The 24,725-nt window shown below is 52.6% G+C and overlaps 1 protein-coding gene across 1 annotated transcript in view; it reads right to left on the minus strand.

Moving 5' to 3' along the window:
- Positions 1-24,725, minus strand: part of CRACR2A (calcium release activated channel regulator 2A) — a 102,204-nt gene that overhangs the window by 38,635 nt on the left and 38,844 nt on the right. The window contains exons 3-6 of the mRNA XM_060024134.1: positions 21,539-21,650; positions 20,262-20,445; positions 16,486-16,632; positions 2,177-2,267 (exon numbers count right to left, since the gene is read on the minus strand). Of these exons, the coding sequence (XP_059880117.1) occupies positions 2,177-2,267; positions 16,486-16,632; positions 20,262-20,445; positions 21,539-21,650 (534 nt within the window). The remainder of the gene's footprint in view (positions 1-2,176; positions 2,268-16,485; positions 16,633-20,261; positions 20,446-21,538; positions 21,651-24,725) is intronic.

A 24,725-nucleotide genomic window follows, 5' to 3' on the forward strand; every position in this document is an offset into this window, starting at 1 on the left:
CTGGGGGTGGGGCGAGCAGCTCCAGGACCCCCAGCTGATGCCGGCAGCCCCACAAAGACCAGACGGAGTGTCTTAGCGGCCCTGCCGGGCACAGAGTGCTGAGGGGGTCACGGCCAGTGGGATGCCGAGCGCCAAGCCCTGGCCAGAGGGTGCAGCCTCTCACGCTGTCATGAACTGCGGACCACCAGCCTCACACGGTGGCCAGGCCACGCCTGCGTGCCCCAAGGCTTCACAGCACGGCCGAACACGTGTTCACGGCTCCCACGCGTACGCAAACAGCATACATCGCAGCGCTGAGCCTAAAAGGCGTTTGGGCCTCAGAGGCCTTGAGAAGGGAGAAGCCGGGCTGGGGGGTGGGGTGCGGCAGCGGGGTCAGACCCCCCAACTGGGGCAGATTTGCCCTGGAATTTCCACCCCCGCCCCGACCTCTTTCCGTTCCAGTCCCCAGGCGTTGACCCACCTATTGCTTCTGGAAGCAGCATCTTTCCTTAGCTATGACCTTTGACTTGTAGTCATGGTGGGGGGGAGGGGGCCGAATGCCGCCCCCCCGCCAGAACTCGGCCCCTCTGTGCACAAAGCCACTGGGGTAAAGGGAGCGGGTCTACATTGCAGGGGATGCGGGGGGGGGGCGGGTAAGGCTGAGGCTCCCGGAAGCCCCCCCACCCCCGTAGGGTCTGCTCGGTGAGGAGATGCGTGTTCTCTCTGCCTGTTCTGTTCGCCTTCACTAAGGCTGGAAGTCGGGGGAGGGCGGGGTCAGCCAGGATGCATTAGCGCTCTAAAAATGGAGGCGAGAGGGAGGTCTGGAAATACTGCCCAGCCTCCAGAGGGCTCTGGGTGGAGAACACAACCGGCTTTTTCTGGAAAGCATTCTGACGCCCTCTCAGCTGGAAGGGCATCTCTGATAAGAAACGGGGCCCTGCTGTGGATAATGGGCAGCATGAAGTGAAACGCTGGTTTGGACCCACCTGCCTTAAGGAGCAGGGAAGTGATGTGACAGCGGCTCCGCAAGCCGGTGATGGGGTCTCTGTTCAAAATTCATACGTTGAAACTTAACCCCAAGGAGGTGGGCTCTTTGGGAGGTGATTAGGTCACGAGGGCAGAGCCCACCAGTGTGGGATTAGTGCCCTTGTCCGATACCCCAGAGAGCCAGCTTGCCCACGTGAGGACACAGAGAAGTTGGCAGCCTGCAACCCGGGACGGGGCTGTTACCTGAACCCGACCACGCTGGCACCCTGATCTTGGACCTCCGGCCTCCAAAGCCGTGAGAGATGAATGAATGTTGCTTATAAGCCACCCAGGTTATGATATTTTTGTAATGGCCCGAACTAAGACAGGAGGCCACCTTTCAAATCCAAGACTTTTCCGCTGAGAACCCAACAAGTGGATAATCCGAAAATGGATGAGAGGGAGTTTCCTGTAGCTCCGTCTGACGAATATGTTCCCCGAAAGGATCCTGCTTAGCCTGGAACAGGAAGGGATTTCACCAGTTCTGAGCTCCCAAGACAAACGGCAGGGCTTGGTGGAAGGCTGAGTGCCTGACTGAGAGCAGGAATGTGAGTTTTACATTTTCCCCCGTGGAATTCGAGAAGAGTGGCACTTGAGTTGTCTTGGGAATTAAAATTTCTAGGCTTCCAAGGGGAAAGGATGGGAAGCATCGGCTCTAACAAGGGTCCCCTTAGGGGAGCTGCTGGGCGTGGAGTGGCACGGGCTGCCGCGTTCATGCAGGCTTGCCGTGGAGGTCTCGGGGGCAGCCAGCGTCGAGCCAGGCTTCAGGCTGCTTCAGCTGGTAAAGCCCCTGCATCCTTCTCTGCACTGATTCCTTGTTCATTCATTCACTGATTCAACAACTCCTTGTTGAACGCCTGCCTGCTGTGCTCCAAGCACGGTGGAAGTGCTGAGGGTACATTAGCACGTAAAGGTAAAGATCCCTGCTCTTTGGGGCTTACATCTTAGTAGGACGAGACAGACCACAATCAATAAAAATAAACCGGGAAATCATATGCCATATTTGAAGGTGACAACGGCCTTGAAAAAAATAAACAAAGCAGGGAAACAGGAAATCAATAGTGCCATGGGGCACTGCAATCTGAGATCCGGGGCTGGGGAGAGGGCATGCTCAGAGCAGGTGGTACCGCAGCCTGGCCCGCAGAGCCAAGCCCCGGGAACGGACTCTTGCCTTCAGGAGAAACTGCTTTTCCTCGCTTTTGATTTGCCGTTCCATCTCCTCGTAGAGGTGCTGGATCTCTTCATCATAGGCAGCACTTTTCCTGCACAGGTGACAAAAAGAGAGCGTGATAAGACGCCTTTATCCCCCAGTGGAGCTCTGGGTGGCGTGGGCGACCATGGCGGCCGGGTCAGCCAAGGCTGCAGGGTCAGCTCCCCAGGATCAGCTGACCACTGGGGCCCAGCAGGACCCTCTCATCCTCCTGTCTCCCAGCTGTCCCTCCCAGGCATCCCCGGCTCCACCTTCCTGTCCTCTGCTTTATCTCAGCACCCATCCACGCAGCCTCTGTGACACTCACCGTCCTATTGCCCACTGACCCCTATACGCTTGTTGACAGCATAAAGGTGTGCGGTGTGGGCTTCTTTTCTGCTTGGTTTCTTGGTGTATCTGTTTCCCACTTTGGGCACTTTCTCTCTACCTGGTTCCATCAGTACCACCTGAACTGTACTCTCCTGGAAACTATGTGCTGAACTTTGCGTGACCCTCATTTCTCATAGGATCTCAAAAGGTTCCATGGTGGCGACCACCGCCACCATCACGACACCCCTAGAAAGGAAGGGGGCCACACCTGTCCAAGGGCTCACCCATCTCGGCACCGGGCCATGGGAAGGGTGAGGCTGGGTAAGTGCTGATGGCAACAGTGACACGCTGGGTTCTCAGCGTCCCCTCCTACTCCGACGAACCCCGCAGGATAGGAAGTACGTAGCTGGCCTCTTTGCTCCTACACGGAGATGAGGACAGATGCGGCTCTGGGGACAAGGTTTGTGGGTCACCCCGGGACGGCTCCTCTTTCTCTCCCAGTGATAGATCCTCCTTCAAGTACTCCCCCAAGTTCAAACGGGAAGGACCAGGTATTAGCATTCGAACCAAGACTGGAGACAATCACATGTGACATTCCCAGGGGGTTGCACCTCTACACCTCTTCTCTGACTGGGCATGGAAGGCCCTCTCTGCCCCTCGCTCCCTGCCCTCTGTCCTGTTAAGGAAACTCTAGGCTCCAGCCAGCAGGCTTACGTCATAGCTCTCCAGGGCTGGTTTGAACCTGCAATATACACACCTACTGCCAATTCTGGCACCTGGCATTCTAAACTCAAATGCTGGCGCGCCCTTGTTCTTTATTCAACAAAGGAGGCTTTTAAAATTGAACAAACAGCCCTGGTTCTCGGTTCTGAGAGGTACCAGAGAGATTTCGGAAGAAAACATCAAGGATAGGAAAGCATTCATTCCCCTGAGCCTTCCATCATTCAAAGTCCCACCTCCCTGTAAGCCCAAGTCCCCCGGGACTCCAGTCCAGCGCCAGGCCTCCCCCCCCCGCCCAAGGCTGCACCACAGCCCATAGGCTGCCCCTCCCTCACTCGCTACCTGTGCACCACATGCACAGGCCGCCATTTTGACTGGCATCCTTCCAGTTCCACAGAAACCACACAACTGACCCAGACGAGGGAACCGGTATGGATCTGCACGGTCAAGGTCACTCACCTGTCTGAGTTCCCTTTCTTGGTTGTATCCCCAAGACCACAAACCCCACTCTGAGTGAGTGTGGCACTGGCCCAGGGTGTGCTCCGCAAGAGGACATAGCTCTCCAAGACTCCTCCAAGCCAAGGCTCTGTGTTCACCACTGGGCTTCCCATCCCAGGAGTAACAAACGCCTTTCTGGTGAAGAGTGAGAACTCTCTTCTTGGTAAATGACAAATGTTTGGATTGTTACTTTGGTTCTTAGCTAGCCCATGACAATTACAAGAAAACCTTGGCAGGAAATAAGGAGCCGAGGTTCCTGCTGTTGCATAGGGACACCTCAGGGACAGAAATGATACAGTGGAAAGGAAATTTCAGAAACAGAGATGGTCTTCCCCTGGTGCCTGGAGTGATCTTCCTGTGCTGGAAGAAATTCCAATGCTACGAGGTAAACGGTATCCAGGAAAACTTTAGAGACAGTGATTCCAGCTATATAAGCACCAGGGAACTAATAAAGTGATATGAGAAAAACTTAAAAATGGATTTGACGCTGCTAAAACAATACTAGTTACAGTCAGGCATATAAGCTGTGTACCGTTTAGGCCTAATAACCATGCAGAGCATTAATTCCACACTATCATTAAATGTGTTATATTAACTTGAAGTTTTATTGGATTAAATTAATAAACTCTATGCTTCTCATGCTCACATGTCAGTCTGTTAGTCGTGAAGTAATTTTGCAAATTGCTACAAACAAACAAATGGGGGGAAGAGAGATGTAGCCTCTGAATGGCATCTGCTCCCAGCCCTCAACACGAAGGATGCGCCCACCACAGAGAAGTCCTGGGATGCCGGTGGGCATCCGCGATCCTGCGCCCACACTGGATCAGACATGGAGCTCCTTCTTTGCAGACGCTCTTGAACAAAACCGGCCAGCATCCCGGGAGGCTGCCGAGGCCTGAATGTCTTCAGAGGATGAGCCCTGACCCAGGGCCGGACACCCGAGCCTCGGCGATGAGATCATTAAGGCGCTGTGCACACCACTCCCATCACCAAACCAGCTCAGAGGGCAGAAGACCTCCTCCGATCCCAAAGTAGCACCTGTACCCCCGGTTCCTCCCAGCATGATCTCGATGACCAAACGAGAGAGCAGGTGTGCAAGGTATTTGAACTGCAAAGTCCTAAATGGATGTAAGGGATTATTTATTATCGTAATTATTATCATGGGCTGCGGGGGGCAAGGGCTAACACTCCCCAAGGGGAGGAGGGTCTTTGTTTCAAGAATAAAAGGGTTGCTAGGTTTGGAAAGGGTCAGAAGCAATCAGCAAGATGGAGAACAGGAAGCTTAGTCAATCAAACCTCCCGTCGGAGCGAGATCCATTCAAGATGCAGGCTGTGTGTGAGCAGGGGCTGCAGAGAAATTATTTTTCTGGGAGAAACAATGGCTAGAGACACTCTCAAAACACCTGGGCAGGGCTTCCCTGGTGGCGCAGTGGTTGAGAGTCCGCCTGCCGATGCAGGGGACGCGGGTTCGTGCCCCGATCCGGGAAGATCCCTCATGCCGCGGAGCGGCTGGGCCCGTGAGCCATGGCCGCTGAGCCTGCGCGTCCGGAGCCTGTGCTCCGCAGCGGGAGAGGCCATAACAGTGAGAGGCCCGCGTACCGCAAAAAAAAAAAAAAAAAATATCTGGGCGTATGGCTTACGGTGCTCCAGCCGGGCTCACCACGTTCTGCCATCAGAGGAAAGAGGCAACGGATTATGTTTGCTTATTATACACCCCTTTGTTGCCACTATTTCTAAAACCACTCAGATTGCCTGACGCACACAAACACAGACTTTGAAGTCTTCTCATGAGTCCGTTCCAACGCGCTGACGCCCTTCTCTGACCTCGGAGGACACCGTAAGTCTTTATTTGAACATTTCAAAGTCCTGAACTACTCTTTCTTTTCGGTTTATGCTGTCTTCACTAGGTTACGAACACTCAGACATTGATGTCACCCACAGGGCCTGTGCTCAAAATGTTAATGCTGAAAATCTGCAAGAAATAAATTTAAGACTTTGGATACCAGACTCAGAAGTCCATGGGTGGACCACATGGCAGGAAATACCAGATTCCAAAGAATTGAAGAATTTCGGGGTTGGAAGGCTTGTCTAATCCAACCATCTATTTTTCCAGTGTTAAAATCCTCGCCACAATATCTCCACCAAGTATTTACCCAGCCTGGGTTAGAACACCTCCAGGGAGAGGGAATGCTGGATCTCTAAGCAGCTCTTTCATCTATGGACTATTCTGGCTCATAGACATGTGTCTTTCTATGACCCTATCCTGCCTCTGTGTAATAACCCTTCATATATTTTAAAACAGCATTAAGACGTCAAGGAGTAGCCTTGGGTTGCGGTCATGCCTCTCCACTTCCTCCAGCCATGTCTCACATGGAATTTTTCTTTTGGAAGTCCCTTCACCATCCCCTTTACTCTTCTCTGAACGGGCTCTAACTGAGCTTTCTCAAGCCATCGAGTCGCAAGCTGAACGCCCAGTGTATGAGGGCTGGTCGGTGCAGATTAGATCTCTCTCGCTCTAGCTGCTGCCTACCTATTCGTGCAGCCTAAGAGCACATTCACTTTTCTGGGCAGTCACATCACATAGTTGATGAACGCTGAACCCATTTGTCGACTAAAACCTCGAAACTTGATGGCAGAGTGATGGTTTTTGTTTTAAAGATGGTGCGACTGAGGGACTTCCCTGGTAGCACAGCGGTTAAGAATCCGCCTGCTAATGCAGAGGACGTGGGTTCAAGCCCTGGTCCCGGAAGATCCCATATGCCACGGAGCAACCAAGCCCATGAGCCACAACTACTGAGCCCATGTGCCACAACTACTGAAGCCCATGCACCTAGAGCTTGTGCTCCACAGCAAAGACAAGCCACCACAACGAGAAGCCCACTTGTTACAACTAGAGAAAGCCCGTGCACAGCAACGAGACCCAAAGCAGCCAAAAATAAATTAATTAATTTAAAAAACAAAGAAAAAGATGGTGTGACTGAATCATATCTCTCCCACCTTGTGCTTTGGCCATTGGTGTTTTGGATTTGGGCAAGATCTCAAATGTAATTCTGTTAGATTTTATGCCTGTTAGATTCAGTCCATCTTTCTCAACTGTCACTATCTTAATGGATCCCAACTGGTGGCCCAGTGTATTCAATGACCTTCCAAATTCTGTTGATACTTAAAGTTTTCAATCATAATGTAATCTAAATAACCTATAATGTTGGTTTTGATTAGTTAATTTATCTGAGATTTACTTAGAAGAGCATTTTAGGGACTACTCTGGTGGTCCAGTGGTTAAGACTCCGAGCTCCCAGTGCAGGAGGCCTGGGTTTGATCCCTTGTCAGGGAACTAGATCCCGCATGCTGCAACTAAAGAGCCCCCATGCTGCAACTAAGGAGTCCACATGCCACAACTAAAGCTCCCGTGTGCCATGACGAAGATCCAGTGAAGCCAAATAAATAAAATACATAAATATATTTTTAAAAAGAAAAAAAGGAAGAGCATTTTAAAAAATATATAAACTGTTGGTTTCTAGTTTTATTGTATTATAGTAAGAAACTTTATTGGTAAGGGATTACTTTTTGGAATCTATTAGCCTTTCCTTTGTATCCCCATATTGTCAATTTTTACATAAGTTCTATAACAAGAATGTGTATTCTACTGCAAGGCACACAACTCCCCATTCATCTCTTAAATCAAGCTTGCTGGTTGATGGTTTCAAACACTTTGTATATTTGATGTGCTTTTTTTGTTTGTTTGTTTGTTTTGCGGTACACAGGCCTCTCACTGTTGTGGCCTCTCCCGTTGCGGAGCACAGGCTCCGGACGCGCAGGCTCAGCGGCCATGGCTCACGGGCCCAGCCGCTCCGTGGCATGTGGGATCTTCCCGGACCGGGGCACGAACCCGTGTCCCCTGCATCGGCAGGCGGACTCTCAACCACTGCGCCACCAGGGAAGCTCTGATGTGCTTTTTGCTTGACTGATATGTCAAATTTGAGATAAGTTTGTTGAAGTCTTTTAAACTTTTAAAACGCTTTTAAAGTCTTGTTTTTATCAAATTTTCTTTGTTTTTCTAAGTTTCTGCTTTTCGTGTTTTGCTATGATGTTTGGCACATACAGGTTTATATTTGTTGTATCTTCTCTATGGATGGACCATTTTTTTTTATTACTACAAAATATTCTTCCATATCTCCCTTAATTCATGCCATTGGTAAACATGTTGAACACAAGAAGAACAGTGTGTAATAGAGCTCTCTGAGCTATCACTTAATTACATGTGGGCATAAATATGCAACCTGTCTTCTATTAACCACTCTGAAAACACTCCCTTCCCCCAGGGCAGTGTCTAATGATTTCATTCTATGATATCTATGCCTAGTTATTTTGAACAACACAGGGAGGAGGAGACAGAGAAGAGATAGATAAGAGAAGGGAGGGAGAGAGATGAGAGTTCTCAGGGGGGCGGGGGACATATGTGTGAAGGAGCCAGGGAGAGTGAGTAAGAGTCACGAGCACTAATTATTTATCCTCTCCCTTCTGTCTCACTATGACAGCTGTGGAGCCTCTCTTGTGTAGTCCAGGGTCGTGTAGGTCTTAGCCCCCTGCTGACACCTACAGTGGGCTCAGAGTTCATTAGGGCCAGAGTGAGAAGTTCTCGGTTCAAATCCTGCTTTTGACATTTATAAGCTTTCTGGTCTTGGACGAGTCACATTACCTCAATGAGCAACCAGATGGTAATACCTGTATTAGAAAGAAGTCATGTGTAAAAAATGGGTACCCATGAACTTATCTACAAAACAGAAACAGAGTTACAGATGGAGACAACAAACTTATGGTTACCAGGGGGTAAGGGGGGGAGGGATAAATTGGGAGATTGGGATTGACATATCCACACCACATATATAAAATAGGTAACTAATAAGGACCTACTGCATAGCACAGGGAGCTCTACTCAATACTCTGTAATGGCCTATATGGGGAAAGAATCTAAGAAAAGAGTGGATCTATGTATGTGTATAACTGATTCGCTTTGCTGTACACCTGAAACTAACACAATATTGTAAATCAACTAGACGCCAATAAAAATATTTTGAAAAGAAAGAAATCATGTGGACTTAGTAAGATCATGCATGTGGAAGTGTCTAGCAGGCCCATGACGTCACCACCAGCATTAACAAGTACTGATTGACTACTTCATAAAACAACATTCTGGGCAACATAATTTAGACTTACCGAATGGTCTCTGCCCACCAGGAATTCAGCATTTATGAACTCCAAGTCTGTGCATAAGTGGCGTGGAGGAAAGGAACAGGCAGAAGAGGCCACACACCGCCCCACGGTGCCAACCCCACCCCATGGTGCCTTCCTGAGCTCCAGCCGACACAATTCTGTGACCACACAGCCTTGGTGAGTTAAGTGGAGGAAGCTACCTGCTCCGGCAGTGGGGCAGGTGTAGAGCTATCAGGGGAAAAGTTAAGAAAGGCTGAGTCCAGAAAAGGGAGATTTTCAACAGTGGGGGGAAGGAGAACAATTATATACTGAGGATGCTGCAAGGGTAGTGATGGATTTGAAAAGGATGGAACCTACTGGAAGCCAGGGTGAGAGGCCCAGGTCTGACCTCGAGGATGCAATGCCACCCAGGACGTCTGACTGTGGTGGATGCCCCCTCTCAGAAGGATGACGTATGTGTGTGGGTGTGTAGTGTGCACGTGCATGGTATCAGGGGTACTGGAGATCTAAGGATGGGACACGTGGGAAGCAAAATGGGCTGGGAATAGTGACGCTCATGTCAATACAAGGCTTAGGTTCAAAGAGGCCTTCAGAGAGAATTTGCAGCGAGCAAGAACTTTCCCTGCCAGCCTCCCACAGGTGCTGTGGGAATTAATTAAGCTTCACAAAGCGCACTGCACACAGAGAGGCAAGGTGCCAGGCTAGAGCAGAGCATTAATACGCAGCTCCACCGGGCTTCCAGCTAATGGCACACAGGCCGAGCCTTTCTGCTAGAGAATATTACTTGGTCAACATATTTTTTTGCTGTTCCCTCTCTGCTTTGCCTTCACTTAGGAACAAAAGGGTCTCAGAAAGTCATCTGGTGCCGCCTCTAGGCTCTAGGCGGCGTGTGCTGAAATCATTCAAGGAAGAAAAGTAGCATCTTCCTTCCCTAAATGAAAGGATAGTCTTAACCTTGGACAGAACAAATGGCATTCTTCTACAGTTCAGATAAATTTCAGAAGCTTGAACTCAAAGCAGAGCTTCAGAAACGGCCACTGGCCTTGGAGAGCAGTCGCTCCGATCTCATGTGGTTCCGTGTGGACCGACAGTGGTCTGATCCACGGGACTCTGGTTTGCAAAGCCTGGGGAAAGGCAGATGCCGAGAGAGGAAGAGTTCCCCTCCCATCACAGACAAGTGTCCTGTATCCCATGTGAAGGAAGTGAGGATCGGGGCAGTGCAAGCGGCCTGTGTGTGGTCACCTGGTTCCCTGGGCCAGAGTGGGGGAAGGATCCAGGCCTCGACTCCCACCCCATGTGCATCTACAGCACCGCACTGCCTTCCCACCATCCTCAGTTTTAAGACAAATATCATACGATATTATTTGTGGAATCTAAAAAAAAAAAAGATACAAAAGAACTTATTTACGAAACAGAAATAGAGTCACAGATGTAGAAAACATCTGGTTTCCAGGGGAGAAAGGGGTGGGGGATGAATTGGGAGATTGGGATTGACATATACACACTACGATCTATAAAATGGATAACGAATAAGGACCTACTGGATAGCACAGGGAGCTCTACTCAGTACTGTGTAATGACCTATATGGGAAAAGGATCTAAAAAAGAGGGGATCTATGTCTATGTACAACTGATTCACTTTGCTGTACACCTGAAACTAACACAACATTGTAAATCAGCTATACTCCAATAAAAATTTTAAAAAAAGAAAAAGAAGGAAAGACGAGAAAAGAAAAAAAAAACCTGACAACTCCAAACCTCTGCATAGGATTGTCAGCATCTAAATGCCATCTGGGGTCTGTCAATTGTGGAGTGAGCACGCCCTGGGGTGAGGAATGGGGCCGAATGTCTGGAGGTTGCCCCCTTTCCCGGGTCTCCACCCACCCCCCCGCCCCCGCCCCTCACGTTCTGATCACGGAGTGAAGACCCTGGGCCAGAAACATCTCAGCGAGTCTGCTATTTGCCGGAGAAGAAAATGGAAGCAAGTTCAGCCTCCGCCAGCTTTGCCGTGGGGATGAGAACAGTCGTGAGGGCCTCAGACTCACCACTGCCCCCTGCCGCCTTCCCCACGCAACTGCGGTCTCCGGCTGCAAAGGGAGGCTCTTACTAGAAAAACCCACTTAGGGTTCCCTTGTTCCCCTGAAATGAGTCTCTCTCAGTGAAATCAGTCTCTCTCAGTCTCTCTAATGCCTCTCTGTCTCTGTCTCTGTCTGTCCCTCTCTGTCTCACATGCACACTGCCCCACACGATTAGGGTAGGGGTGAATGAAAGGCAAACATAAGAGTTTGTAGAAAATTCTGCAAAGGCTGTAAAATCGCCAATTGGATCTTCAAGATGGATGGTTTCTCCCTAATTAGATTCTGCTGCCTTGTATAAACCAGCTTTGCAGCTCTAGTCCATCCGATAAAGCAAACCATTTCTCATCAGTCAGGTTTACAGATCACGCCCGCGGCGCACACAGCGCACGAATCGACCTCCCCTTTCCATCCGCTCTCGGGGCCAAGTTAACAATGTGCTTCTGCCTCCGATAATAATACACCAATAAAAGGACACGTGCGTGACTAAGCTGTGGCCTTATGGCCCGGAGCCCTCCCCGAGAACGTCCCTCCACGCTGAGAACAGGAGTGGGGAATTATAGACTGGAAGGGCTCCTGGACGCGCCTTTTGCAGGCTGGTACCTTCTGGAGAAACAGGCCAGAGCAGCATTTCTCAGCGGGGTCTGGGGTCTGCCTGCATCAGAACCCCAGGGGAACGTGTGCTAAGATGCACATTGCTGGGTCCCCTGCCCCCAAAACACACTGATTTAGACCCCCTGGAGGAGGGACCTGGGAATTTACTCTCTAATCAAGAGTCCCTGGTCATTCCGAAACAAGCTAACATTCAAGAACCACACAGCTAAGGCTCGCAAGTGGTACATAAGGGCCACCTGCCATGTGTACGATGCTTTAATTGCTGCCCTACCTGGAAGCAAGGCCAAGGAAATGATGACCTCCCCGCCCGCACACACACACATCACAGAACACCAGTTCCCAGGCTGTGTCAGGTGCCGGGATCACGGCTGGGCTGCCTGTCAGGTTGTGAGACACATTCCCTCCTGGTCTGGACACCCTTGCAGAGCCGAGGAAAATTGGTCTAGACAGAAAGCAGCAGGATAGTGGCCGGGTGGGAGCTGCAGGCGAAGCCCTCCCAGAGCCCCACCCCCCATGCTCCCGAGAAACTGCCCGAGGCCTGAATCATTTGGACGAGGACAGACTGTGCAGAGGAGGGACTGATGCCCGTGAGGGTGTGGGGAGCTTCGCAAAACTTGTCAAGGCCAAGGGGGGTCCACCGAGGATGCAGAACAGGCTACTGAGCTGCAGAAGACTGAGAGACGGCTGCCTTTAATCTCGAAAGCACTTTTCTTCAAAGAGCTCAAAGCACTCCCCAGACACAGCCTAATCCATTCTTACCCCCATCCTCCACGTTAGATCTTGGTAAGGAACTCAACCAGGGCAACTCCTCTGGCAGATTCCAACTCGGGTCCAAAGTCAGAATCCCCCAGGATATTTTATACGCGCAGACTCGGAGCCCTCACCCCAGACCAAGGCAACGAGGCCCTCCTGGAGCAGGGCCCCAGCATCCCCTACTGGTGAAAGGTCTGAAGTTCCTGCTGCCTCCAGGCAGCATCGTTCTACTTCTGGAGAGCTCAAGTTTTTTTTTCCAGATCAACATAATTGGGCAGGGTGCTTTCAGTGGCAAAGGAATTCGTAGCTCTGACGGCCAGAAGCTCCTCCTCACGTCAAACCACGTCTCCCACGGTAAAATGTAAGGTTCGCCAAGCCTCCGCGTGGTGCACACAGAGAAAAGCGGCTCGGCTGCAATCTGACCCTCTCCTCCTCCGAGGGAAGTGGAGGGAATGCAGTCACTCTGGAGGTGCCGCAGACGAGCTGGGCACCAGCCCAGGGCCCTGCGTTCCACCTGGCCCCCACCTCACCCCGCCGGGCCGTGGCTGCTTCTCGGTGGACACGCGCCAGTGTCAAACACGGAACCCAGAGTCTAACTCAGATCTGAGGTTTTCTCAACTTCTGTCCCAAAGGCAAGAGGGTGGGAGGTTGAAGGCCCCCAGGCTTGCCTCTTTCCTCTGCTCCCGACATGCAGGGTCAGAAAATAAAATACACGGCCGGGAGGAAAGGCCTGGAGTTGCTTCTGACACTGCCCTAGAGCCTGCGCCTCTGGACATCAGCTTCAAGATGTCAAGCCCAAGCACTGCCCCCGCTGCATCCTCCCTCCTAGAGGCTGGAGGTGACCCTGGAGGATGCCGCAGGGGGGCCTTTCTCACTCACTGCAGTGAAACTGTAACCCTGAGGGACACGGCTAGGCTGGGGACCTGGGACCAGGACTCCCCCCAGGTCGGTCGCAAGTCTCTGGGCCCCGTGAGACAGAGAAACGAGGTGTGTGGTTAGGAAAAGGGGGAGGCAGCTGAGGCCACTGCTGCCAATGGCCACGCTGTCAGGTGTTTCAACAGCACGGGGATTTCCTGGTCAGCTGTGCGGCAGAATTTTTACGGCTCTGCCTCACTGGTGTGATCGTAAACTCCTCAAAGACGGGGACTCTGTGCTCCGTTGGCTCAGCTCAGCCTGGCACAGAGTAAGTGCCCGTTACATGGCAGCTACTAGTCACACGCGACGGTAGCCCGGTGCCCAGCCCTCGGCTGTGCACAGCAGTCAAGTCTCGTCGCCCTCTCTGGGATGAGCGCTCATTTCCCAGATGGAGTGACATGTTAGCCCCTGGACTGAACAGCCGGCTAATGGCGGAGCCCGGGAGATGCGTTGACAGTCAGGGCTCCCCAGACTGCTGCCCGAGTCAAACGATGCCCCAGACCTTCCCTTCTCTCCCTTCACCAGCCAGAGTGGGCCCCTCCTGCAAACAAGCCCAAACCCCCAAACTCGCCTCCTAGATGTCCCAGAATCACTCAGCCTCGTGCTGAGCCATTTGTAAACCTCCCATCTAACTATTCTGCATCCCATTGGGGTTTCAGTTTTTTCTTTGACTTCTACGCTGCAAGGACCTTCAGGGATCCCCTGGTCCAGGAGGAACCTGGAAACAAGATGTGAACAACCTTTTTCTTTCTTTAACAGAAGAGAAGAGAACACAAGAGACTCTGAGAGAAAACCTCAGAGCCCAGCACATGTCACGAGGGTGAACACGTTTCATGAAACTTTTGTCTCAGTTATTCACACACACAAATGTGTGGGAGCTGCAAAGTCAAGCGCGTGTCTTCTGGCCAGTCACAATCAGAAAGTTTGAACAACACCAATCCCGTTCTCGAATGTTGCCGGTAAGGAAACAGATGCACAGAGAGGTAAAGCACATTGCCTGAGGTCACACAGCTGGTCAGTGGCGGTGCCTGGGCAGGACCTCAGGTTGCTCCTGTCTCCTGTTGCAGTGCTCTGCTCGCTACAGGTCTCTGGGAAAAGGACTGCCAGAGAGCTCAGTGAGCCCCGAGCCCACCCGAGTCCCCCGGCCGGAGTGGACTCCATCAGCTGACCTGGGGCAGGGGTAGCTGGCAGGCATATGAACGGAGGATGGGCACAGAAGACTGGAACTCCTGGCTGAGCTAGTTTCGACCATGCAGCTGAGAGTGACCTTGACCTTCAGCTCAAGAACTTTTTAACCATCATTGAATTGGAACCAAAACACGAATGCAGGCCACTTAGAGATGGATGTATGGCCCAAGAGGCTCTGCAGTAAGTCTCTCCCTGCGGAGGTGTAGGCCAGCAGAGGGGCCCCCTGCAGGTAAGATTCTGGGCCCCGAGCTGGGTCACTGCAGCCATTCCGGCCCTCGTCTCCTTAGGAAACAAGGGAGCCGTCCCCTCTGGGGGTGCCCCTGACTTTCACTGTGGCTCCTTGGGGTGAGCAGTGCTGGACTCAGAGAGGGGGGTGGTGAGGGGCAGAAAATAAGCCTCATTTTACACGTGAGACAATCGAGGCTCAGAGAGGCCAAGAGACCAGAGCAAGGTCACAGAGCTAGCTGGTTGGAGAGCACACACGACTCTGACCCAGAGCTCCTGATTCCCTGGGCCTGCTTCTCACATCCACGCAAGAGGCACCTGGACATCTTGTTAAAACGCAGAGTCGGTAGGCCTGGGGCGAGGCCTGAGGCTCTGCATTCCCGAGAAGCTTCCAGGTAATTCCATAGACTAGACTTCGACAGCAAAGCTCTACACTGTGTTGTCTGGAAGGATAAAGGGATCCTTATACTTCACCTCCAGCTCTCCACTTCAGCCAGGCAAATCCTCCAAGACTCACAGACATACTTATTTAAAATAGTAATAAATGTTATTATTTTAACGTTCATCGAATACTTACTAAGTGCCCACACTGTTCTAAATGCTGACATGTAATCCTCACAGGTCTATGACACGGGTATTACCGTCTCTATCTTACACATAAGGAAGCTGCAACTCAGAGAGGTTAAGTAACTTGGCCTAAGTCACACAGCTAGTAGGCAGCAGAACCAAGATTCGGACTCAGCTCTGACTCACAGCTTATTCAGCTAAAGGCTCTATAGCGTATACCCTCAACCCCTCTCTCTCCCAGCCCTGGGAGCCTCACCCCAGAATGCTCTGAACACTCCTCTAGCCCGACCGTGTTCCCTCCAGCACCACACGGCCACGATTGCTCATAATTCAGGGTCTGAAAGGTCCTCTTCCAGACCTGTGTAGAGCCAGTGGGCCTCAGCAAGTTACTTTAGAGTTGATGGGGGGAGGCATGAGATGAAAGGGAGCTCAGGGCGGTGCGTGGACAGCGGTCCGCACACTGTGGGTCACAACATCGAGCTAACGATCGTTGATGAGTGTGGACAAGCACAGCGCCCCGCTGGCACACTCGTCCCCGCAGGCCAAGGGACACCCACCTGGCGAGCCCGCACCTGCGGCGCCCAGGGCCTGGCCACTCGGGCTCGGCTCCCAAGCAGCTTCTTCAGGTCCCAAGCACGTTGCCTGGGGCGGCGTCCTCCAGTACAGGAGGAGTTCTAGAAAGCACTAAATATCTGGAGAGAGCCCGGGGCCAGGAGGGCAGCAGGAGAAACTTAAGACCATGACGGAAGTGAGAGGGCAGGAGGGCCGGGGGCTGGTCCAGAGATGGGGTAGGTCCCGTAGGCCGGGGCCTTACCGCCCCGAGGCAGACACAGTGGTTTCTAATGGGTCTCGGACACCAGACCATCTCGCTCTGAGTCCTGGCTCTGCCGCTTCCACACTGTGTGTTCTGGGGGCGTGTTCCTCACCCTTTCAGTGCCTCGACTTCCCCATTGGTAAATTGTGGATAATGATAAATGCCCCAATGGGTTGTGTAGGAATTTAGGATCGCGCCTAGCACATGGTGAGGGCCTAATACATGTGAGCGGGGGCTTAGAAATAGATACCGGGGACAGCCACAGGCCCCCCCCGCTCTGGAGGGTGGTCATAAGGTGGCGTCACCGAACATAAGACAGAAGAGGTGTGTCTGGTTTGCACGCGTCTGTACAGAGGGCGGCTGACACTGGTACCCACCTTTTCAGGGCGCACTCCAGCTCAGTCTTCTCCTCGTGGGCTTCTAGGAGCTGCGAGAAGATTCTGGTCAGGAAATCCTCAAAGCTGGACAGTAAGTGAGGCTCGTCCTTCTTCAGCTGCAGCCAGAGTTGCTTGACGTCATTTTCACTGTGAGAGAAAAAGGAGCATTAGGGTGGGGGCGTGGACATGAGGCTTCGTGGGACACACGGAGGTCCCGGGTGTGACACCGATGGCTAGAGCATCATTACCACCGTCCGCACAGTGACAGCAGGGGCTGACATTTATTGAGCGCTTGCTGGCTGCCTTATGCGCGTCTGCTCACTTGACCTTCCAGTGAGGCAGGTGCTGCTAACACCCCCGTTTACGGGGGAGGGGACGGATGAAGAGGGGTGAGGCGATTGGTCTCGGATCACTCCGCTGGGAAGTTATGAAGCCAGGAGTCATGCCGGCCTCCTAATGGCCACACTCCACAGCTCTGCTTTCTGTCTCCTGCGATGAGCTGGTGGTGCTGAGCACACAGCCGCGGACCAGGAGCATCTCCAAACGCCAGGAGGCAGCGGGAGGACGGGAGCCCCGCGCGTGTGAGGACAGGCGCCGTGGAGCTGGAGCAGCGAGCCTGTCGCCCCAGGAGGGATGGGCCTCACAGCTGAGAGCGAAGGACGTGGCATCTGACGGATGGCAGGAAGCGGTTGTCACCGCAGGGAGTGGAAGGGAAGATGCAGCAGCCCACTGGGGCCCGGAGGCAGCGGGCGTGACAGGAGAAAGCAAGGGAAGGAGCAAGCCTGAGAGATGTGTGTGCACACACGGAGAGACAGGTGGGGAGTCGGGAGGACGGAGCCTGGCAGAGAGGCACAGACACAGAGTGGCGTGCCTAGAACCGCTCCCTCCCCAACAGGCACGCTGGCGCTCACCAGAGGAGACACACGGGCCACGGTCACGGTGATGGGGGTGGGGGCGGGAGGCGGCACACCCATGGACCTGCTCTGCCTCTGGAGAAACTCAACAGTCTACAGCCAGTGATCAGACAGACAGCCAGAGGGGCATCTGATCTCACTCATTAAATTCTAAAACCACTGTGATCTGAAGGCAGCTACAACTAGGGACCCTCAGGATAAAGAATAAAATCCCTTGTGCTGTGTAACAAGCACTATATCTGAGAAATTTTACTCAAAAGTGATACTTGATAGTGTCATGTTAGTAATGTGCCTGGGGTGTAAGTGTTACTCTCTGCGCCCAGCAGAGAAGAGGCCCACTGAGAAATGAACCTGCTTCTGGTCAGTTACCTGATCATCTATCCAATCATCCCTCCTTCCCTCTTTCCTTCCCTTGCTCCATTCCACCCAAACATCCACCAACTCATCTAGACCATCCATCCATCCATCCATCCATCCATCCATCCATCTATCCTCCCACCCATCCATCCACCCACCCACCCACCCATCCATCCACCCACCCACCCACCCACCCATCCACCCTCCCATCCATCCATCCATCCACCCTCCCATCCATCCAACCAACCATCCATCCCTCCATCCACCCTCCATCCATCCTCCCATCCATCCACCCAACAAGTATTTATTATTTGTTGAAAACCTAGCACTGATCTGGATGACATGAGAGATCTAGAAAACGAGAGAAGGGGAGGTAAGGAGCCTCCTGTTTCCCAGAATAATTTCCATTTTCCCCCATACAGAACACGCTGTGGCTGTCGCTCTACTGGGCTGTAGATACAATGGGGATTGCACAAAGGGTTCCGAGATAAAGGGTCTCTGGGAGATACCACGATGACTTCCCCTCACTGTGGCAGGTTGCCCCTCACAAGGTAAATGCATTATGAAATCAAGATGCACCTTGCTGGCCGAGGTCTGTCTGCTCCCATCCCCTGGGTTCCTGCTGCAGCCTGGCAGAGAACCATTAGGGTGAGGGCCTCCAGTGAGATTTGCAGACCTACCTGACGCTCTTCCAAAGCTACCTGGACCTCCTGGTCGTGGCCACATCACCTCCCGCCAGATTTCTGGAGAAGGGATAAGTCTCTCAACGCTGGATGAAAATTAGGCCAAGGCCGATGAGCTGTCTAATCACTCAGCCAGTCGGAGCACCGAGAAGAGCCGGGAGCCCAGGCGCTCTGTCCACCACTTCTGGACAAAGCCAAGGCCGCTTTCTTGGAAGGATACAGGGGTGCAGGGTGAGAGAGGGTTCCGGGTGGTCAGTCCATCCATCTCCCTGCTTCCAGAACAGTACGCAAACCATCGTGGTCGCTGAGATCTTTAAAGACCTCTGAAGTTTTCCAGCCTCCTCTGTTTCCTCATCTGGGGTCCTACAGTCTGGACCGTTTTCCCTCACGCTGCAGCAAAAGCCCACTTCCTTCTTGTTTAACTTCAAGGAGGATGACAGTGGCCGGGCACCATCTCCTGTTTGTGGGTTTTTATCGACCACTCTTGGAACCTTCCCCAGAGCCTTCTCTTCTCCAGGAGCTCTCGTGTTGGCTCGGCCCTGCGCGGGCCTTTGTCTGACGTCCTCAGAGAAACCTCTGGTGAACTCTGATTTGAGAGCCCTGCAGGAGGGTGGCGGTCCAGAAGTGATGGGTGGGCAGAGAGATGCCTGTCTTTCATGACAGTCCCTTGGCTCACCCACACTGCCCTCTCCTGCCCCCTCCTCCAGGACGAGCCTTCACGGGGTCGTGGGCATGGTCACTGGGCTCTGGTCTCTTGTCCTTGGAGCAGTGGAGCTAGTGTCCCCTCTGGCTTGCCCAGGCTTCTGCCAGCCTGTCTCAACTCTGCCACAACCTAAAAGACGCCGGGAGCTACACATGCTTTCTTGGCCTGCATGCTGTGTGAAGGCCCCTCTCTCTTGCTTCCCCTTTATCATTCTCCTCCACAGTCTTCTTCTTCCCAAGCTCCAGACACATCAGCTCCAACCATCAGGCCATTCCCCCCTCACTCATGAAACACACACCCAACCCAAGACCTGGAGACCCCAACACAAAAAGGCAAGGGGCGGAAGTTGCTCCATGTTTTTCGGGCGACTCTCTGGTTTCCACTAGCTACAACATCACTTGACTTCATTTCAATTAATGGCAAAGGTCTGGGTTTACATCTATGCGTCTCTTTCTTACAAAACACTTTTTGCAAAAAAGAAAAAAAAATGGGGGTATGACGTTTGGTTTGAAGCGGCAGCCACCTAAAATTTTCAGCTGAGTTACTGACCACCCAAGTGATCAGCTGGTAGAAACAGGTTCACCTCCCACCTCGGCTTCCAGAACAGGGCTGGTTCGCCTCAGGGATCTGACGCGCAGGCGCTTCCGTGTAAGGTGGCTTTGGCGGGAGCACAGCACGTGGGACGCACTGCGGCCCCAGAGACCCAGCAGAGGTGGAGATGCTGGTGAGCTGATGGTGACAGGAAGCCTTCGGCGGGACGCACCGAAACCCTCAAGGGTTTCAACCCTTGCACAGCCCTCTGATGGGCGGGCAGCCCTCAGGGAGCAAGGCCAAGCCAAAGACTGTACTGACTGTGGACGGCAGGGGCTGAGGAAGGCGTGTGGGAGATCAGGGGATAGGAGCGTTTCCCTGAAAATAATGCAAAAAGCAGAGGTAGAGCCCTAGACCCTGACGCAGACAGGTCATGGCCAAGGGCAGGCTGCACGGGGCCGGTGGCCCAGCTGGAAGCAGGGACCCAGGGCTTGGCTGAGGGCTTAGCAGGCGTTAAGGTTGGACAGAACAGATGGGGAGGCTGCCCCTAGGCTGGGCTCCATCCCCCAGACCACAGTCGCCACTTACTCTTGCCAAACCTTTTGGGCTCCAAGCCTGTCCATCAGCATCTGGAACTGGCCTTCCTCATCTCCGTCCATGTCACCCAGATCCTCACACCCTCTGGTCTGATACACCTTCTCTTCCTGGAGCTGGGCCAGGTGCTCAGCTCCATCTTCCTCACTCGGCTTCTTCTGGCTGAAGAAGAAGTGACCTGGGGGACGCACGGGCACGAGATCTGGATTAGGCAACACTCGCCCAGGAAGACCTGTGTTTCCTCAGCTGCCAGGAATCGACTGAGGTTCAGCTGAGAGGAGAAAAGGGGAGGCCAGACTCCCTGTAGCCAAGCTCCTTGGAGGCCGTGCTCCGGATCTCATGTCTCTGCTACCTGGATGAGATTCTGCCAGAGATGCTAGAATCTGGGAAGGGCAGAGCGCATGGCGGGTACTACGGCACCTTTGTGGTTCTTAACCTTTGAAAGGCCGGCTTAGAATCGTCTCTTCATTGATTTCTTCTCTAAACAAGACCTTTCCCCCGTCGCACTGAGCAGCCTGCCTGCCCACGCTCTGTGTTATCACCTAGTCATCCTGGCCGCCAGCATCACTGTGCTTCACATTTACACGAACGTAAGTGAATTCAATTGTATGAATTCAATGATAAATTCCTGGAGGTCAGGAAAGGCCTCAGATACTTCCAAGCAAATACCTGGCACCTTGAAGGAGGCACATGTATGGTGATTTATCTGACCCATACTTGTTGTAATCAATATCTGATCAGTATTGGATCTGATGGTGTATTTGTTTTTCTTTTTTTTTTATCTTGTTCACGCCTCTCAGTTGTTTTTCCTCCTGGTCACCTTGAGAACGACTGGTCTATTCCAACCCTTTACAAATTCCTCTGAAAGCTATTGCCCCTCAACCTGGAGGACTCAGCCACACTCAGGTTGAAACGAGCCGCACAAGCCTCCCACTCTTGTCCACTGCTTTCTCGGCAGAAACGGACAGGTTGGAAATCCCGTCTCAGCCCCCTCTTAAGCTGACCTTCCCGCGAGAGCTTCTCCGCTCATTCCTCGCCACTTTCCAGTAGGAGAGGACCTCGCAGTGACAGCGCGGTGGGCACCGAGGGGGCAGTGGTGTGAGCAGCGGAGGTGGACCATGAAAAGAGAGCAAGTGACCCGCAGCCTGGAACCTTCAGGAGGCAGGAAAGCCTGTGCTTCATGGACCCTCGGAGCTGGTGGGGCAGGGATGCCCCTTATATGGCTTTAGGCCAACCCATACCCTGGGGCCCCAGCGTCCACCAGAACTTACTAAATCCAGTGGTGAACTCCGCTGGGGTCAGAAAGCCATTGCCGTCAGCATCCAGGGCATCAAACACATCCTCCAGGTCCTCCAGGCTGAGGGGCAGCTCCTCATGCAGCCTCTGAAAACGATCCAGACCGGGCTGGTTAACGCCGCTCATCACGGACGGCTGCCGAGGGGGGCAGCGCCTTCCGCCCCGCCGACAAAAGCCGGAAGCCAGACTCTGAAACCTCACCACCCTTCTCCTCCTCTGAATATCAGGACATCCACCATCTCTTGGTTGCCTACTCACGTGGTAGGCAACTTGCGGGATGATTGATAAGTAAATATGTGTACATTTATTACTATATTTATATATAATTTATTACATATATGTTTGCATTTAATTCTCACGACAATTCTTTGAAGTGGGCATTACTATCCCCCTTTTACAGATGAAGCATGATGTTAAATGACCTGTCCATGCCATTAAGTGACACGGCCGGGATCAAATCCAGGTCTGATTTCAAAACTGGCACTGCTCACAGCCGTAAAGGACCAGAACTGCATGGGACTGAATCCCGTTTAGGATAATACCTGCATGACACGGTGTGGTCCAGTGGGATGATGGGATAATGAATGTAAAGAATATTGCACAGTACCCGGCACAGGGAAGGCATTCAGTAAAACGTATGAGGGAGGTAGAGAAAGAAAGGGGGGAGCAGAAGGTCCCCACCAAGGCCGCTGACCCACCAAGGTCACTCAGTGAGTGAACGGCACAGCCAGGTTTCACTCTGGTTTCACCTGCTCTGCCCAAGCCCCTCCCTCTGTCCCCCTGTTGCCATGCAGGTGTGGGTCACACTCTCAGAAGCCTTCCCTGATGGAGGCCACTCATGTCCCAGGGCTGCAGTTTCTGTGGACACACACTATGGTCCTTTAGCTCTGAAGGGGAGCTGGACAAGGCCACTGGGTGACACGCACCCACCATAGCAGCCTGCCCCCCACTCCTACTCCCTGCTGGCCCTCAACTACCTCCTGAAAAGACACGAACTGCCACCGCCTTAAGGTATGGATGACAGTATTTGTGTGGGACTTCCCGGGCGGTTCAGTGGTTAAGCCTTCGCCTTCCAATGCAGGGGGTGCGGGTTCGATCCCTGGTTGGGGAGCTAAGATCCCACATGCCTCGCGGCCAAAAGACCAAAACGTAAAAGAGAAGCAATATTGTAACAAATTCAATAAAGACTTTAAAAAAGGTCCACATCAAAAAAAAAAAAAAAAACTTAAAAAAAAAAAAAAGAGTATTTGTGTTGTAAAAGGGAGCTGGCCAAGATGGGGTGTGAGGTCACTGGACCTGAGTGCTGGGCTGCCCCAGACCACGCAGGGAGAGAAGGGCAGACGCTGATGGCTGAGGAGCAAAGTGGCTGAGCTGTGGCTGCTTCCCTCTGGCCTCTGTCTGAGGCACCGGCGGCCCCAGGCCAACGTTAATTTGCATCGTTGAAGCAAGTACCCTCTTCTACCCTAATAATCAAAACCTCCCAATGAAGACTCCCCAAGGGAGTTCATTACAGCCCAGCTGACCCTCCCCCATCCTCCCAGCTCCCCGAGGGACGACTGCACAAAATTGCCGCTGTGGAAGTGACTGACAGCTGGAGACAAGGACCACGGGGCCACAGGAAGGAAGGTACACGCCCATCTGAACAGTCAAAAAGAGCTGGCAGGTGGGAAAGCCCATAACGTAACTTGCGAGACACTCGGTTTGACCCTCAGGCACCCTTCTAGCTGAGAAGCCATAACGATTAATTTGGCAGGTACTTGCATTAAGAGAGACGATGATGCATTACAACGTGGGGAGACAGGATGATGTGGGAGCCCTTTAGAGTCACTGAATTACACAGGAATGAGGTTTTTAAAAAGGAAGGTAAGTGAGAGTGTGTGCAAGGATTCCAGAAGTGCGTCTGCTGAGCAAACAGCAGAATCTCTGTCTTGTCAACAATCCATAAACCAGCTGTGTCAAAGCCACAGGCAGAGAATGCAGGGTGAGGATGGGGTCAAGTTCGCAAGCAGGAAGTTCATTAGCTCCATCTGACGCTAAAGGCATCACATTGGAGGCAGGGTGAAAACCCAAGATTCCAGTCCTTTCCTTGGGATAATCCTGCCCCCTCCCTACCCTCTGCCTGAATGTGATCTCTAAAATGTGGTCTCTCACACTGTGCTGGACCCAGAAAGGGGCTGAAAGGAATTGCAGAGTCAGTGGGCCCCTCAACTTGCCTCTTGCCCAAAATACCCACACGTGGGCACCCGTACTCTTGTTAGCATCACCCAGGAAAAGCTAGGTCACACCCCGCCTCAGGCGCCATCCCTGAACCCAACAACACTTCTGACCCCAAGTCCTTCCCATGCTCTAATCCCATTCCTTGTCTCTGTCTCAAACCAGCTTCCTCCCCTTGCTGTCACTGAAGCTGGGGAGGGCAGTATGACATTCTCCAAGTCATCCTCCCTCTTCACGTCCTGCCAACGTAGTACCGAGGGCTTCTCCAGCCTTCTCTGCAAACTGCACATGCCTGATGCCTCAACCTCTCTTTATTGGCCCTACCCGAAAAATCCTTTAGTCTTCATAACCATAATTACCTCTTATTTATCTTTCTTCTCTGGGCCTGCAGAGCCATGTAAAACCAACTTATTCTGCTCTTGTTCCCTGGGTACCTAGCGCTGTCTACATTTTTAACTAAAGGAGCCAAGCCGGGTGGAGAGGGACGCGACGATTCATTCCATGGTGCTGACAGCCCATGAAGCTCTGAGATTTCCCTAAAGTCACAGTGGAGGCCAGGCTGGGATAAAGAAGCAGTTTCCCCTTCGGGGCTTCCGCTGTCAGCTAAGGGCTCTCCGTGCGTCCATGCATCCTTAATTCCTTTCTCTCATTGCTATCCCACCCCTGCCACCAAAAGTCTGCCCGGCCAGCAGCACCCGTGCCAGCCTTCCAGAATCCTGCTTCACGGGTGGATCCTGTCTCCCACTCCCGCCTGGAAGAGCAGGTGGGGGGGGAGGGGGTCAGGGAGAAGGCAGGCTCGCCCCCCTCACTCTGTCCACGGCCCAACCAGTGGCTCTTCACGATTCCACGCTCCCTCCAACCGTGGCCTCCCTCCACCGCCTTCCTGTTCACTCTAAATTCCTGCTTCCTCTGAACTCTGAATTCCTGCATCACTTCCTCAGGAAGGCT

This window comes from Delphinus delphis, chromosome 11 (genome assembly GCF_949987515.2).
Source record: "Delphinus delphis chromosome 11, mDelDel1.2, whole genome shotgun sequence".
Lineage (NCBI taxonomy): Eukaryota > Metazoa > Chordata > Mammalia > Artiodactyla > Delphinidae > Delphinus > Delphinus delphis.